Genomic DNA, 17,021 nt, shown 5'->3' with positions numbered 1-17,021 from the left:
GTTAGAACACACTGTGATTTACTCAGAAAAAGGCCACTTTCCTTGTGGGTTGCTCTTGGCAGCTGCTCCGCCCTGCAAAACTCATCTCCTCTGCTGTTGGAGCTACCTTTGAGATAATTCCTGCTACACTAGGAATTCTTCTGTGTTCACTGCTGCTGTCTCAAACCACCTGATGAGAAGAGCCCCAAATACCAAGTTTTTATCATGGTTCATTGAAATGCAAATTATTTTGCTAAAAACAAAGCGAGGACCTGCTCTGTTTCAGGAGAGTTTTGGAACTGCATGCCCTCTCACACTTAGCCTTTGATAATGACAAGTGTTGCCGGTCTCTCTTGGTTCATTTGAAAGCACACAGAGCGTTTTACCCTGCCTGTCTATGGGTGGACAGGAGACACTGATGGAAGTGCAAGGAGTGCAAATCTCATCTGACCTCCCTCACTGCTGCAGACGGACAAGCCAAACCCATTTTCTGGGCGTTTGCATGGGACACCTGAAACTAGTGTTAGATCTTGTGCATGCTGCCAAGTCACTTTCATGGGCTTCTGCAGAACATGCCTGTTAAGAGGTTTCCAAAAGTCACTTGGTAGCGTTCGTTGCCTTTTGTGTGTGCAAGTCCATACAGAGTCAGTCACAAATGTCCATCCACCTGCTGTTACCCTTTCAGAGTAGACCCTTGGCATCATCGAGGTAACAGGGTGCATGTAGGATCGCAGCAGATATCAATCCCAGCTGACATGCCAAATGGCACCATGGTGGAGGTGGGATTGCTTCCCCTCTACACCAGGGCAATGAAAAGGCTGTGACGGGCCATCTCCTTGTCCTACCCATGCAGTTAAGAACTGAGGTTGAGGCAGTGTGTAGGGGAACAAGGAAAATGTGTTGCCATGCTGGTAACCTCTGAAAGCACGGGAAGACTTAAGCAGCAAAGAACTCCTGCAGTGCAGGACCGGCTCAGAAGGATGCAAGATGCCTGAAGAGAGGGAGCTTCAGAGGGAGATTAAACACAACCCACCCTGTCCCTCAAGCAGGCTGTAGAGACACCAGAGACCTCAAGACTCTCCCAGCTGCTCTCAGCCCTGATGGGAAAGGTTCCCACACATCCAGAAAGCTCCCAGTTCTCTGATGCAGGAGCCACCTCATGCTAAGTATTCCTACTGCACCTGGTACAATGCAATCTTAATTCTAGGCTAAAATCATAATTAAGGAGAAGCAAGAGGCAGGCATAGAGCAATTGCTCTTTCCATGGCAGAATATGACTGCCCTGCACAAACATCAGTGCACACATAATCATAAACACAAAACAAACCCCCAGCTCCCTCTGAAGGAATAAGCGTTAGCACAGTAAACATTTCATTCGCTCAGCTAGCAAGATGTGGGGCTGCAGCCTGCTACAAGCCCTGCACATGCTCTGTGATTTGAGGCTTATCATTTAATTAAAAGCAACACACAGGTTTGGGGGACCATGACAACGATGTACACTGAGCTGCTTCCCATTCCCTCTCCTGCCTCTCCCTACTCCTCCCCGCCTGCCCTGTGTAGGTATATAATACCGTAACCTTGCTTTCCAGAACAAAAGTGCTATAAACCATCAATAAATTTTACTGACTTTCCAGTGACCTTCACGAGGACTGGAAGAGTCACATCTCACACCAAAGATGGAGCTGTAAATATTTTATCTGTGCAGTAAACACAGTGCCGACAGCAGCAACTCACTCATGTCCCGAGGACTGCTCAGTGAGCGTTGCCACGGTGCCGAGATGGAGATTTATCTGCTGCTTCAAGAAAACCCTGGGCACAAAGGCAGAGCGGTTCACAGAAACCTATCTTATTCTCAGCAGTTTTGTGTCACCGGCAGCGGCTGCTGCCTCATTACTGTGCAATTTGCTAGCTCTGTGAGAAGAGCAAGGATCAGGAGCCAGGCCAGCAGGAAAGCAGGGGTGCTCCCTGCTCCCTCAGAGCGGTCCTGAGCTAGCAAAGTGCTAAAGTGTTTTGGAATTTGACAATGTGAGATGTTCTCTGACCGCTACAGAGTCTATAGCACCCAGGACTTGATCTTTTGCAGCCTCTGGAGTTAAAGTTTGGGAGGAGTGTTCCAAGACAATCATTAATCCAAGTTTCCCCCAGCCATACAGATCTCTTACAAACTGAAAAGTATTCATACCCAACCAGATTTCTAGCTGTTATAGGTAAGCACAAGCTGACCCAATACCAACAGGAAAATAGGCTGTCCTTGCCCTGCTTTGGTGGGTAACTGCATCCTGGCCGTACCCCCCCTGCAGCCTACACTGCTGCCATCCATCGCTCAGGTTGGCTGCTCCCAGGCTTGTAGAGCTGCAGGTTACGGTTCTGCCACGTGGCACAGCCACCACCTCAGTACCGCGTCCCCCTCAAGATACTTCACCGGCCGCTGCATCTGGGGCTGCTGTTTGATGTAGAACCTCTCTTAGGCGCCTGCATAGAGAAGGGGGGACCCCTCATTCTGGTGGACTCTCTGAGCTCTTGCTGCCCGCTGGGAGAAGGTGGCCAAGTTTCATTTAGGCCTGAGGATCAAAGCAGTTAGAGCCACACACCTGCAAGGAATGGCCATTCCAAAGAGACAATCTTGCCTTATCAGGGATTTCCATTAAGGAAACAAAGAAGCCTCTTTTCTGCTAAGCCCAAAGGCTGCAGAAAGTGAGGAAGAGGAGGGCAGTGAGCCTATTATGGACCAACTTCCTTTGCAAGGGTAAGGAGTGGCTCACACGGAACACAACCCGGCTCTTGCAACTTACTCAGGGTTTAAATCTGTCCCACAAAATGATCTGTTCTGTCCAATTCTAAATACTTCACACGTCCAAGGACGCACTCCTTTAAAGCATCACCACTTCTCTGGATCGCCAAAGAACAAGTCATTTGGCAGCATTGTACCTGGACCACAGGTCCTCCCCCTCAAAAAGTCCGAAACCTCTCAATATCTTGTTTCCTTTGTCACCACGTGCCCTTCTAGCCTCTGCCACACACAGCCACCCTCTTGCGTGAAATCCAGAGTCAGCGCTTACATCAACCTGTATACGCTGTTATTCTGCAATATTTCTTAAGGCAAAACCACAGCTATAAGAAAATCCCCAGGGATATATCCCTTTGTTTTCCAGCACGCACTGCCAGGAGACATGCACATGAAATGCCTGCTGCTATAATTATACCAAGAACAAGCAAGCCTCCAAGGATTTAGCCAGCAGCCTCCATGCCGGCTTCGTTGGCTCCATCATTCCTGCTGCTGGTAGAGGCTGAGTCTACAGGGAAACCTGCCTAAGGGGTATGAGGGCAAGATGCACTACTGGCCTGGCTCCCATCTTTTGTATCTGTCCTCAGATGTCCTTCCTTATCCTACTGGCTGCATCTGGTCCTAAATCTTCAGCTTTCTCTCCAAGTGAAATAGCCCAGCTTGCCCTGGCATGGCCTGCTGCTTTGGATCATCCTCATCTCCTCCCTGTGGAAAGATCCCAAATCCCTGCTAAACACAATCTCACTCCAGCAGCTTCTGAGGACAGGGACAGCCCAAACTGTCATGCTGTGGCACGAGGCAGCAGCCCTTTTAGGTCATTTGCTCACCTGGAGATTCCTGTGAGCGCGCGCACAAAGACACGGTGCTCAGGCAGACACAGGCTCCACAATTTGTAAAGGGTTAGCTCGTGAGAATAAAGGGTTAGTTTTGTCTGGCAAAGGCTCCTAACTGCCACCCCTCTCCCGATTTATTTCTGCAATTCGTAATTAAGGCCCTGACAAAGTGGTTTAGCTGCCTGAGTCTTTTGTTCAATTTATTGATTAGCTATTTCTCAGAAGTTCATTACCATCCAGAGGCTGGGAATTGGGAATTGGGTCTATGTGGTTTTTCAAGGCTTCATCTCTGCTTCAGATGATTAAATGCAGCCACAACACATCCATCCTGCATTGAACAGCTCTGCCCAAGGTCAAACATTCATGCAAAACAGGAGTGCATATCTGCATGTCTAAATATCATCTGCATGAATTTCCAAGAGGATGTTTTTAAAGCTTTCGCAGCAAGTAGGAAAAAAAATGTGTTTATGGAGGCAATGCAGGTCATATCTTAATGCTCTCAATACGATATCCTTTAATTATAAGCTAATATATTAAAAAAAAAAATCACAAGAGCAACTCTCTCAAAGTAGGAATGGGGGAGGTGTGAAATTGCAATTGGCACAAATTGGCAGCTTCTGTTCAGGAGTGGAGGGCTGAACGACAAGGAGGACAATTCTGCAAGACAGAAGTGTAGAGGAAATACTGGATACCACCATCCATCTTATACTGGGGGAAACAAAGAACTCCAGCACACAATGCTGTCCATAAGCAATCTTCATTAGGTTCAATATTTATCACAAGGACAACATACTGCACCCCCCAATCTCTTTTTTAAGAAGCACAACCTGCTGTCTTTCCTTGAAAGATTTTCTAGGCAAATGAGATGCAGCAGGTTTCATCCAGATTTCCATAGAGCATTTGTCATTAGCTAAGCTTGAGAAGACAGGATTTAGTAGAAGCTGTGACATGGATGAAAGTATCAACAGAAGCTGAAGGGCACAGCACTGGGAGGAAAGAAATTCTTGACAGACACCCCCAATAACTCGTCTTTTTTTTTATTATATTGAATACAGCATAAGAGCAACAAATATACATCAAGGAAAGGTGCCGGGGGGCACCAGGGCAGGTACCAGGGCAGCAGAAAGCTGGAGTCAGTACAGGTCAAGCAAGCAGAACTCAGGACCAGAGCCAGAGCTGGCTGTGTGCCCAGGAGGCCAATGACATCCTGGCTTGTGTCAGAAATAGTGACCAGCAGCAGTAGGGAAGGGATCACCCCACTGTACTTTGTGCTGGTGTGGCCACACTTCAAATAGTGTGTTCAGTTTTGGGCCACTCACAACAAGAAAAACATTGAGGGGCTGGAGGAGGGAACGGAGCTGGGGGAGGGATGGGAGAACCAGTCTTGAGGAGCAGCTGAAGGAACTGAGGCTGTTTAATCTGGAGAAAATGAGGTTGAGAGGAGACCTTATTGCTCTCTACAACTCCCGGAAGAGGAGGTTGTGAGGAGGCGGGTGTTGGTCTCTTCTCCCAAGTAACAGGATGGGAGGAAATGGCCTCAAGTTGCACCAGGGGAGTTTTCAATTGGATATTAGGAAGTATTGCCTCACCAAAAGGGCTGTCGAGCACTGGAACAGGCTGCCCAGGGAAGTGGTGAAGTCACCACCCTGAAGTATTTCAGAGACTCGTAGATGGAGGGACGTGGGAAGCTTAGGGATAGAGTTTAGTGGTGGACTTGTCATTGTTAGGTTCATAGCGGACTCGATGATCTTAAAGGCCTTTTCCAACCTAAGTGATTCTACAGCTCTAAAACAACCCAATCCCCCAAGCGATGCATTCTCAGCAGCTACATCCATACAAACTAAGAACATTCAGCCTCCTGCAGCCAATGTTGTTTGACCATTTGCACTAAGAGAGAAGGAGAAACAGTAAAACCCTTTAAAAGGTCAGAGAAACAACTTCCAGTCTCAGCATGCTGCTCTCCAATTCTGCACTTTTCTTTCAAGCTTGTCTCAGTGAAAAAAAAAAAAAAAACTTTGAAAAAAAAAATTTTCAGCTCAAGGACGAGAGATGAGGAGTTTACTCATTCCAGTTTCTTTTCAAAAAGAAAAAAAAGATGCATTGTTTTCATTTCCAATAATTGAATTGTTTTCAAGAGCAATACCATTTATATTCAGACAAGAATTTTTCCTGCTCCGCTTTTGAGTCAGCACCTGTGTGCGTGTGGTACCACAATTATTTCCACAGTGACACACTTGCCATCTTAGCTGCAGTGTGTACAGGGTTGGATGCCAGCTGGATCACCAAGACACTAAGCAGACATTAATATAGGGATAAGGTGTTGGTTATTGGTAACGAGTAAGAAGAAAAAAAAATGAGGAGGGGATGCTTTTCCCCTCCACCTCTTGCATCCTCCCTTCCGAACATTTTTGTCTCCAATTTTCTCCCCTTGCCTTGGGGTCCCTTCTTTCAAAGGATGTAATTGATATAGTCACCGAAAATAATGGAATTTATAGCCCAGACTCAACACTATAAATTTAGCTATTACATTCTTGATGGGAAAATGAAGAACAAAATGAATTGAGACAGAATATTTGTCTTAATAATTGTCTCTTTTCTGTGCTGTATGTGCTTAATACGTCTATGTGTATATATGCATGAATATATACATGCATATAACTATATTTAGTAAACATATAACTATATTTAGGGTTTTTTTGTTTGATTTTTGGTTGTGGATTTTGGGGGTTTTCTTCTTAAATGATCACATCAGCACAAATCCCAGCCAGACAAGCACAAATTAAGAAGCGATCTGTAACAGTGCAACAAGGTGAATTTCCCGTATTGGAGCTGTTTGATGGGAGAAAAGCCAAACTTGGCATAATCCAGACACAGTAACAACCAATTGCTCTGCATTGCAAAGAGTATGTGTCATCTTTGGGCTTTTGGCTGGTTTTCAGATGTATTTCGGTTTTATTCAGGAAAGTAAGAGCTGAGCCAGCACTACTCTGCTCAAAGCAATTGCCCTGAGATTCTGATAAGGTTTCCTACTGAAAACTTCCTTCTTTTCCCCTCTGCCCTTCCCATACCTGCTCCAACTTCTGCTTTTTCAGGTTGGGCTCACCCAATATCACCTCCATTCCTCTACGAATGCACCACCAAAAAAAAAGAAAGTGCACGTCCAGGCTGTGATCATTTGTCATTTAGATAGAGTCTATGATATGAACCATGGCAAACACTGTAATGACTAATTTCAAACATTTATTACAACACTTGAGAGACTTGAAAGCTCTCCCTGCTCTTGATTTTAATAAATGCAGTCTTGAAGCAGCCGCTTATCAAAGTGACACAAATTGTGTGGTAAATAGATTATGGCACAGCTGAAATACTGGAAAATGAGATCAGAAATGCTACTATCTTCCATTTAAGGCTTTGTAAGGTGCTCCGATCAAGCGTATTCTGGAAAAGTGGCATGGGCAGAGCTGGTGGAAGTGGGAAGAAGCCAAAATGCCAGGGGATCAAGGCAGGGCCAGCCAGCTGCTTATCATCCACCTATTTGCATGTGTGCAATTTCTTGCACATTAACGAGTTTGTACACCAAAGTACTAGGGAAGAGATACCAACAGTCCTTGAAGTCATCATTTTAGTGCCAAACCAAGATAATAAGACTAGCTTCATCTGGAAAGGAGTTATCACACCAGCAGCGAGACTTCGGCACGCTGTTCTCTGCTCCTCAATCTCATTGTCTTCATGAAATAAATAACTTATCATAACTTACCAACAGTACCAAAAAGGGAAATACTTGATTTTTTTTTTGGCAAATTACACATGGATTTCAATATGCAGAAAAATTAAAAGCTGAATTAGTATTTGCTTTTACAAAGTTCTAAAAACTGAGACAAGAGCTTAATTTTTGGAATTTGCTTTGACCAAGAAAATCGTTAAAAATCTGAAAACTGTTTTGTTTTTAAAAAGCACTCCCAAAGGGCACAGAAAATGCAGGTATAACAAGCTATAACAAGTTCAACCAAGGACTCTGTAGGCTGGCTAGTAAAGAAACTTAAATACAAGAGACAGGAAAATTAGCTTAGAAATGTAAGAACCTTTTCATCAAAACAGGATTCATTTTTAGAATCGGCTACTGCCAATTGTTTTTAAGGTATAAAGAAGGGAAAATCTGTTTGGTATCATGGGATTTCTCAATCAATATAGCAAACACTGCATCAGATTCTCCCTCTATTCATGGCTTCTTTCCTACTAAAGCAACCAGGCCAAATTTGCACAAGAAGGAAATGCACCCAGTTTCACTGAATTGGGAAGCACTAAATCTGAGGGTACAGCTCAACTCAAGACAAATGGCCTGGCTGACTTCGAGGTCGCCCACAACAGCACAGCGTTGCACAGGCACTCGTATGGCAGGATATTCAGGATATTGACCCAACTCAAAGCTCTTTTAGGCTAAACTTCCAAGCTCCCCTGGGTCACTGGGCAAGAAGCAAGCTCTCTCTCTAGAGACCCTTCTGACCACAGAAGGTGCTTGGGCTCCAAATTTAGGTGTCTAAATCAGATGATTTAAATTTGACAAAGAGGTTTCCCCCTTGCTGTGTTATTTTTGGAGAATATTTGCCTAAATCCCCCGGGCAATGCTTCTTTGCCTCTATGGCCCATTCCTTTGAAAAAATGCTGCCTAAGAATAGGGCTGCAAGTTTTGAATATGCAAAGCAGGAATGTTCCCCATCAGATATTCTTCTGCTTTATTCATATGATTGAAACTCTTGCTATGGTTCTTGCAAATCCAAGGAAATGTGTTTACAGTCTCATCAACTGAAAAGAATTGGATTCCCACATTACGGCTCAGGGGATTTTCTGGGGTTTCTTTCAAACACAGCAATTCTGGCAGTGGAAGGCTACTTTAATAAGTGCCTATATTGCAGCTTCATATTAGAATACACAATTAAAACCAGAAGAGGAAAACATGTGTTTTCAATCTCCCTTCAGAAGAAACTCCAGAAATCTGGGGAATAGGGGAAATCAGATTCCTCCCAATCACCTCAAGTTCTTTCCTGTATTTCTTTTGCCCTCGGTGCTGGGAAATTTTCACCCCAACCCCAAAAGACTTCTCTTTTCCCTCTAGCAAGGGAGGGGCTGGCAAAGGAGACAGGAGCTCTGCCGCAGCAACGCCACTGCTTCATCACTGCAGCCACAAGCGTTGCTCATACCAAGAGTGAAACAGAAAGGAGCAACCTCTCGCTCTCCAGACCATGTGGACCAGCATTGCAGACACCTTCCTCAGGGATAAAGTTAATGCACAAAGAAGGTGCTTAAAGCACAAAGATTCCTCACCCAGGGCGATTCCGCTCCTACACGCAGTGCAAGCACAAGCTGGTAAGGCGTGAGAGACTGGGCAGGTGCAGCCATCGGCTTCCCCTGGTACTGCAAGCAGTTCTTACAAAAAGGAGGCCGTTGGTGGCATCCAGCATGGATGAGGTACACCTGCAGCACACAACTAGGCAGCTGAGCCCATTTAACAATGAGCTCTGGACTCACTGCGCCAAAGATATGCTGGAAGGATCCAGGTGTTGTTATGCTGGATGTGCTCGAATGACTGCATCCACCTTACCTACATGAGACCATTCAAAATGCAGCTAGTAGGGTTTGGCCTGGGACAACCTCTTTTTTCGTCTATGTAAGATTCCTTTGGCCAACAAACCCATTTGTCTCATTTCCAGTCAATGTCTCCAAACAAGATAACACACATTCAGTGGTACTGGCTGGGAAAATATGAGCCCTGGAACTAAATGGAGACCAACTTGGCACTATAAACATCCTGCAAGGATGCCAAGTTATTCTTCCAGTTGCCTTACAGCAGAAAAGTGGGAGCCCAATATCCTCCCTCTCAGCCCAGCACTGTTATTCCTGGCCAGGAACCACCCTGAGCTTTTCAGTCCCCACATGTGTGATAGGGGTCCATGGTTTTACATATGATTTTCATGCTCAGTCAGGGTATTTCAGCACCTCAGTATTAAAATCCCTCCAAACACACACCACTACCTGGAGAACTTTCCTCTCTTTCTGCTTTGTAGCCTGTAAACAGGTCAGGTTTCTTTTTTTTCTTTTTTGACACAAAGCCACAACTATTGTTGCGAGATAGAGGAGCTGCTCTCCGAACAAGTGTAACTCCACCTAAAATGTAGTTTCAAAGACTTCCATCAATAAATCACAAACTACCTTTACATGGCAGGTAATTGTCCCCCCTCCAGGGGACTGCAGGGCACGGATGCTTGAATCTCTGCCTGTCAGGAAGGGCAGAGCTGGACCTCAGGTTCCCAGCTCCCATTTGCTTTTCACTTTCTCTGCTCCAAGTCAAAAACAGAGACAGCATTTTCGACAGATATTTCAAGCTCTTACTGGGTTCACATTTTCCACTTAAGGAGTCATCAGCAAGAATTCACCTAACTACTTCAAAGGAGGATCTTGTTTGCTACCCACTGCCTCTGTGCCTGCGCAGAGCCCCAGCCCAACACTGGCCAAAACTGAGTGGGCTTCTGAGTGCAGGCAACGACCCTGCCAGAAGAAAGAGCGTTGGGATAAGGAGAGAGATGCTCATACTGAGATGTAGCCATGGCAACATGTATTGCAGAGCAGGAGGCATATCTGCTAAGGCTCGGAGATTTGCCATTTGATCGCACGGATTTCCATGCTCTGGATGCGATCACATCACACAAAATCCAGGTCAGGCTTGATGTCTTGAATAATTCTTTACCCTTAGGGGCACAGAACTGATGTAGGAAGCTGTGTCTCATGGAGGATATGGTAGGATTAAATAGATTATCTTTATGGCCAAAAATAAAGGTGAGGGGTGCAAATGGAGAGGCACCCGGTTCTGCTTTCATTGTATGGGAGGCAGTGGGGAAGAGATAGAACCTCAGAGCTCTGCACAGAAATCTGTATTTCCTGTGGAGGAGATAAAGCATAAGTCTCTAGAGCCCGGGAATGATCCTTCTGACTAAAAATCCCATCCTGTCTTCCTCTTCACCTTGTTGCTGTTACTCAAAGATAGGAGTAACCACATTTTCAAACTCACGACAGTCACAGCATCAGTTTTTGGCTTTTCACCCAGGGCAGCCTCTGAATAACCCATCTGGGCTGAGCTGGCATCTGGCAAAGCAATGGTGCAGAGCTGCCCCTGGTCTCCAGCAGCCGCTGCAATCCTGCTCCAGGAGCCAGCATCCTCACCCGGTGCACAGGATCCTTCCCGCAGCCCTCTGCAAAACCAGGGAGCAGCAAAAGAGGAGAGCTAAGGTGCCAGAGGAACAGCCTGCAGCAGCATGTGTTGGGATGGCAAGGAGAACATGAACCCTAAGAGGCGAAGGTGAGGCGAAGGAGAGAAAGAGACCACAAACGCTTTTGGATATCTGTGGCAAAGCCTGGGATGAAAATGTTCTCTCTTGGGTTCTGCCACTGATTCAGACCTGCAAACTGGCAAGGTTTGCTGTGATATGTGCCTGTGCAAATCAGGAAAGCCCAGTCTGGAGCCCAGAAAGATCAGGCAGCTTGAGAGCCAACAGCATGGAGTAAGCAAAGGACGTGCCAAGCATTTTGATTCAAGAAGCCTGCAAACTCCATGCACCCCTTTAGGTCATTGGAGAGAGGGGGACAGAAGAACCAGATATTCGTGTGGCATTGCTCAGCCTTTTTACTCTGCTGTAGTCTAGTTGCCTCATCCTGGGACCGGCTGGGGAGAGAGGGAACCACAGCTCCACAGAGTGGCTTTACATTGGCTATAATTGTGTGTGCTCTCAGTTCTATGTAGTGGGGAGGAAGAGTCTAAAGAAAAACATCAAACTCAGGTGGGAATAGGAGTCTCATCCGAGTCAGAACTCCACTCTGTTGTGGAAAAAAAAAGAAACACAGGGTATTTCATTTTTTGAAGATATTTTTCTCCCTTTTCTGCTAGGAAATCTGGATCTCCTAGAAATCCAGGTGCTCTTCACCTGGTGCCTTTCAAAGAGCATACCCTTCCCTCAATAACTCCAGGGATATTCCCTCAATAACCTCTTGAAAACAACAGGTCCGGAAACCTTGAAGGGGAAAGCCAGCAAGGTAGAGATCGCCCTCCATCAGAGCAAGAATAGGGAGAGAGGAGGGATTTATCCCGGTGATACAAGTCTTTTAGAGAGGTTTAATTCACTCCCATGTCAGGTCCTCTCCTTCCTGCCCTCCCCACCCCCAGCTCCCTCTGAACCAGTCTTCCCCTCTCTTGCTTTTCACCTCTGTAGGTTTGAGCACGAGATAAACATGCCCTAATTATTTTCCTATTGCACAGCTGAGCCCTGCAGCCCTTCATTTCCTTACCTGAATGCTCTCGCTTCAAGTGGGTTATATACGACAAAGCCTTTTGAGTATATTTGTTGTGCAGCAGAACTTGGGTGTCACACAAGCATCTCAAACCCCTCTTTTTCCAAGCACAGACTAATAACAGACACGAATTACTTAGACTTCTTACAATCCGGAGGGCCAAAAGACTATGGGAGAGAAGAAATAGGGTCACAGATCCGCTTGCCTTCAGACAAATATCTCTCCGGTTGATAGAAATTATAACTTGCCTTCAGTTTTACAGAGGGAGATGAAGAGCCTGGTTGCATTGCAAAGACCTTAACATAACCATAACGTTTCTCCATCTGAGAAGGCACTTTGTTGGCAGCTCCTGCGAAGGGCAGGGAACAGTAGGAACGGCAGGAACAGTCATTGCACTGTCCGTCCCACGGGGTGACAGGAAAGGCTGGCTTCTGCTTCGAGCCACAGCAAATCAACACTGACCTAGCTGGGCAGTTCGAGAGAAGCTGGTGCTTCTGCTACGTTTGCTACATCATTTTCAGCACACTTTTACAGGTGATGAGATCCGAAGTCTCCCCACATGACTGCTGTCTCATTGTACCAAGCACAGACCACCAGCACGAAGCTCTCTCAGGCACAAACCAACCCTGCTTTCAAATACAAGTACCAAGTTCAACATGCAGATAAGAAGAGGCACTGAAGGTCATCAGACATCCAAACCTTACTTCATGCGGTAAATTATAGCAGGGAAAATCATCATCTAGAACATCCACCTAAATATAGGTCTTTTATCCACTTCCCTAGGCACTGAACACAAAAAGATGGGACATATTGGTCAAGACGAAGCAATCCTCTCAAAATTCTCAGACTCTCAGGAGCCCTCAATAACAGGCAGCAGTCCTGCCTGCTGATACCGCACAGGAACATGCAAACCTTTCACTGTGAGTTCCCAAGTCCTCCCTTTCCTTGCAGAGACCTGTTTCAAGATGTCTTGATAAGATCAAGAAAGACAATGCCAAAATGCATGGAGGCTGCAAAGATTCTGCATTTATGATGTTAATAATATTGTTGTCACATCAGGGATGTTACCGACAGATGAGGTCTGTGACACAGACCAAGTGGCAGAGGCCACAGCTTTTGGTCACCAGACAGCTCAGCTGCACCCCCTGATCTGGGATCCTGTGGGCAGAGCATTCTGGCACAGAGACTGGGGGGCAACGTGACTCCCCTCTGCGGGAGAGAGGGCAGAAGGGTCGTGGCAGTCTGCTGGCAGCTGATGTTGCAACCAAGCCAGATGTTCAGCTGCTCGTCATCCTGTAACAGCAGCGTGGAAACCTGCCAATCCCCAGTTCTGCTTCCAGAGTTCCATTTGCATGCGCTCTTTCTCCCAACTCCTTGCAGATTTTGCAACGCGGGTTGTAAGATCAAAAATTTTGGCTGGGCTTTGACCCAGCCCCCGTCTCTGCTTTGAGCTTCTAATTATTTTGCTAATTCTGAGCCTAGCACTAAGATGCTCTGAGCACACCTAAAACCTTCCCCCATGAAAATCAAGCTGAAAAATACCTCCCAGGATCAAATCCCCAGTGATAAATACTTTAACCTTTCCCAGTAACCAAGAGCAGAGCTTGTCTAGTCATTTGCAATTAAGTTACTGAGCTAATGAAGGTGCTTTAAAAAAAAAAAAAAAAAAAAGAAAAAGAAGAAAACCTAACAATCTCAGGTCAGTCTAATTAAGAAATGTTGTATCTTGCAGTCCCAATGTATCTTTTGGCAAACAGCTGTGCAGGCTTTCAGCTTTGACAGCAGAAAAGGTGTGATTATTTATTTATTACATGAATGCAGAGAAGCTTCAGGAGTACAAGTGCCGATGTTGTAAGGGAGCTGGAAGTGCAGAGAAAAGAAATGAGATTCAGCTGGAACCTGTAATTATGAGAGGAGATGCTGGCCATATAAAATGCAATTTTGTAATGAATACTTATGCATTAGCTTTTCTTCAAGATTAAAAGTACACAATCGAATCAAGGCCAAAGTGGAGCTTGCCCTCAAGGAAAGACAGTTTGGAAGACAAATGCAATTATGCCCCTGCCATTTACAATGCTATAGAAAGTGGTGGAGGAAACCTCAAGAAAGAGAGTCTGAGAGAAAAGAACTATTTGGGAACAATTTTCCCTTAACAAGGGAAGGGAGAGACTCAAATAGGAGTAAAATTAACAAGGAAAGGGATCTGGGCTGCTAGCTACGGGCTTACGTAAACAGGATCTTGCTGGCTAACATCTGCTGCTGACACAGGTTACCCATCTTAGATCAGCAAACCACCATCTTCCCTCTGCTTTTCTTTTGATTGAATAACATTTATGCTGCAAGAACTAGATCCGATCCGCAAGAGCAAAATTTTAATTAAGTGCCTCACCAGAAAAAAATCTATTAGGAAGTGGTCCACCACACTTATTTACTTACGTTCTCCCATCCGTTTTCCCCTCTCTCTGCACTGCATTAGCCTACTGCCTGCTTGTACAGGGCACTGCATGACAGGATTCCAAACTTCCCAAGCATCCATCGAGCCACTGGTATGTGTCACTGGTGCCTGAAACTGCTTCTCTGAGCTCAGTGCTCTTTACTCAACAAGCAAGGAATGACAGGGCGTTAAGCAACAGAAGTTGTATTTAATCCTATCTTTCTTTTTTAGCCAATTAGATCAATTTTACAATCCGCAGAAGACACCAAGGTTAGAGGGTAGCTATCAGCATTGCTCAGGCACAGCTCATCTTGATCGGTTATTAAAATTCTGCTTGTTAGCTGGTGAGAAGAGACGCATCTAAAATGACCTCTTGCTGCTGAGAAACCCACCGAATCATCTCCACGGCTGAATGGAGCATTTGCGCAGTCTCCCCTCCAAAAAACAAAAAACAAACCTCCTAAAACCAAAAACGTCCCAGCAGAAAGCCCGAACCTTTTCAGAGTTAATCACCAGATTATCCATGGCTATAGTTAGTGGAGAGGCACTGTTGGAAAGCAGCAGCTTTCCATGAGCAAACCCCAGCTCCTCAGCAGGAGGCTTAGTTTGCTGCGAGCCGTCACTAAAGAAGGGCTTCGGTGCAGCACGCGCAGTGCCCAGCTCCAAGAACTGTCTCCAAAACAGCCAACGCACACAGCGACCCTGTAACAACAAAACCATGAGTGCAGACTGTGCACACCGGACTCGTGCAATTGACTGACACTAATGACAAACCACTGAGCTGCACCTGAACAGTGGGAAAAGCCCAATGCCACATCTCTGATCACTGTGGTCTTCAAGCCTGAGCCCAAGAGCTCAGCAAAACCCCAAAAATTACCAAGCAGCAAGGGTGCGCAAAGGGACTTGAGCGGGGAGGGGAGGAATTGCATATGGGGGTTGAGGGATGGAGTTAAAAACAGAGTTTAGAGAGAAGAGAAGCAGACAAATGTGGCAAAAAAATGAGGGAATAGTGGTGCAGGGGGCAAAGTATCTCAAGAGTATCCACTTAAGCTTTGAATTGCCTGGCTTTGTCTCTGTTTCACACAATGGAAACGTACAGTCGCAACAGACAGATGCTAAGAGATGGTTTGCTCCTCATCTGCAATTCCAAACACCCTGTCAGGAACAAATATTTGAAAAGACATCTATCCAACCATTAACAGATCTAGTGGGGGGATTTTTTTTTTTTTAAAGAAAAATAATTCTGCATCCATCGCAGAGATGATCATGCAGAGAGATGCCAACCGAAGCATGAGAGGGATAAGCAAAGTTCGAGGTCTGTCTTTAGGGGTGAAGACTATAAAGCTGAGAAGGTGCAGCTGGTTAAGTATTTGCAGTATAGGGAAAGGGGGGGGCATCAGACAGCTGTATTTTTAACTGATCGTGTGCTTGCTTCTGTTTCATAAGATTTATTCCCTCATTAATCACTGCCCTCCCTTCATTCATGTTAAATATAAAAATGATTAGGAAAGATCCTCATCATGGTTAAAAAAATAATTAGCTGCTACATCATGTTGCACACATTCAGACAGAAAGGAGTGATTAAATTAGGAATATTAAAACCCCATTAATCTGCGCTCAACTTAAGCTCTGCTTGTTCATCTCACTGTGGCACTTATTATTTCTGACACTGAAAGATATTTGAATTACTAGCTGAAACAAGGTCACTATCAGAAAGATGTCAGGTCAGCAATTAGTCAAAGGTGGGAGAAGCTACCAGAACTGAGCTGTGCTTGACATGCCACAAATGTGTCAAGGAGTCTTCCCAGTGTCACTTGGATGAGCAGGTCAGCACTGGGACCCCAAGAGCACATGGGTGTAGCTCAGCTCAGCTCGGACCAGTACTGCCGGGTCCTCTGTGCAGCATCTTAACTCCTAAAGTTGCTCCAAACTCCTATGCCTCAGCCTTTGGGAGAAAGGTTGGGCAAAGGGTAAAATTTGAGCCCCACATCTGGAGCTGGGCAAAGCCTCAAAGGTTGGCCAAAGCCTCAAAGAGGGTGAACACTGACCTCCACTGTGGTGGTGGCTTGCAGAGCAGCTGGGCGGCATCTGCCTTTGACACAAGGACTGGCAGGGCACAGGCTGTAAACGGAAGGACAGAGTCAACGCAAGGAGAACAGAGCTTTAAATCTAAGCCAATAGCATTGATTTCAATATAATTAAGTAGCTTGCTCACCGCTTGCACTAATGCCTGAGGGCAGGAGAGCTTATTGTTCACATAACAAAGCACTCTGAGATGTTTCTCCCTTTCAAGAAGCTAATAACCTTACTTCTATTTTGGCTCACTAAGCAAAAACAGCAAGCCTAGCATGAGGGAGGTGGTGACAGACACAACAGAGGGACACAGAAACTATTATTTCCTTTGGGGGAACATGTGCAACCATGCAGTGGGTCCTTTCCAACCTGGTGATTCTGACTGATGGCAACAAGAGAAGATAGCCACAGATCCATGTGTTTCATGGACTTGTATTTGAAGAATGGTTTGGAGGGAAGTTCACTGCACAGAATTGGCATTCACATCATTGTGTTCACCATTTGCTTGAATATCCCATGAGCAATATCCCACACGGGCAGCTGGCGTTGGCCTCAGGATGAAGGTCTCCAGTGCTTCCAG

General features: G+C 45.6%; 1 protein-coding gene across 1 annotated transcript in view; it reads right to left on the bottom strand.

Moving 5' to 3' along the window:
- The window catches only part of LOC128854036 (uncharacterized), a 282,274-nt gene that overhangs the window by 209,097 nt on the left and 56,156 nt on the right, over positions 1-17,021 (bottom strand). Inside the window, exon 4 of the mRNA XM_054083674.1 lies at positions 16,417-16,489. Coding sequence (XP_053939649.1) covers positions 16,417-16,489 — 73 coding nt within the window. The remainder of the gene's footprint in view (positions 1-16,416; positions 16,490-17,021) is intronic.

This window comes from Cuculus canorus, chromosome 18, assembly GCF_017976375.1.
Source record: "Cuculus canorus isolate bCucCan1 chromosome 18, bCucCan1.pri, whole genome shotgun sequence".
NCBI classification, from domain to species: domain Eukaryota; kingdom Metazoa; phylum Chordata; class Aves; order Cuculiformes; family Cuculidae; genus Cuculus; species Cuculus canorus.
The sequence above is the reverse complement of the archived record's forward strand: the minus strand, read 5'-3'. Positions and strand labels throughout refer to the sequence as shown.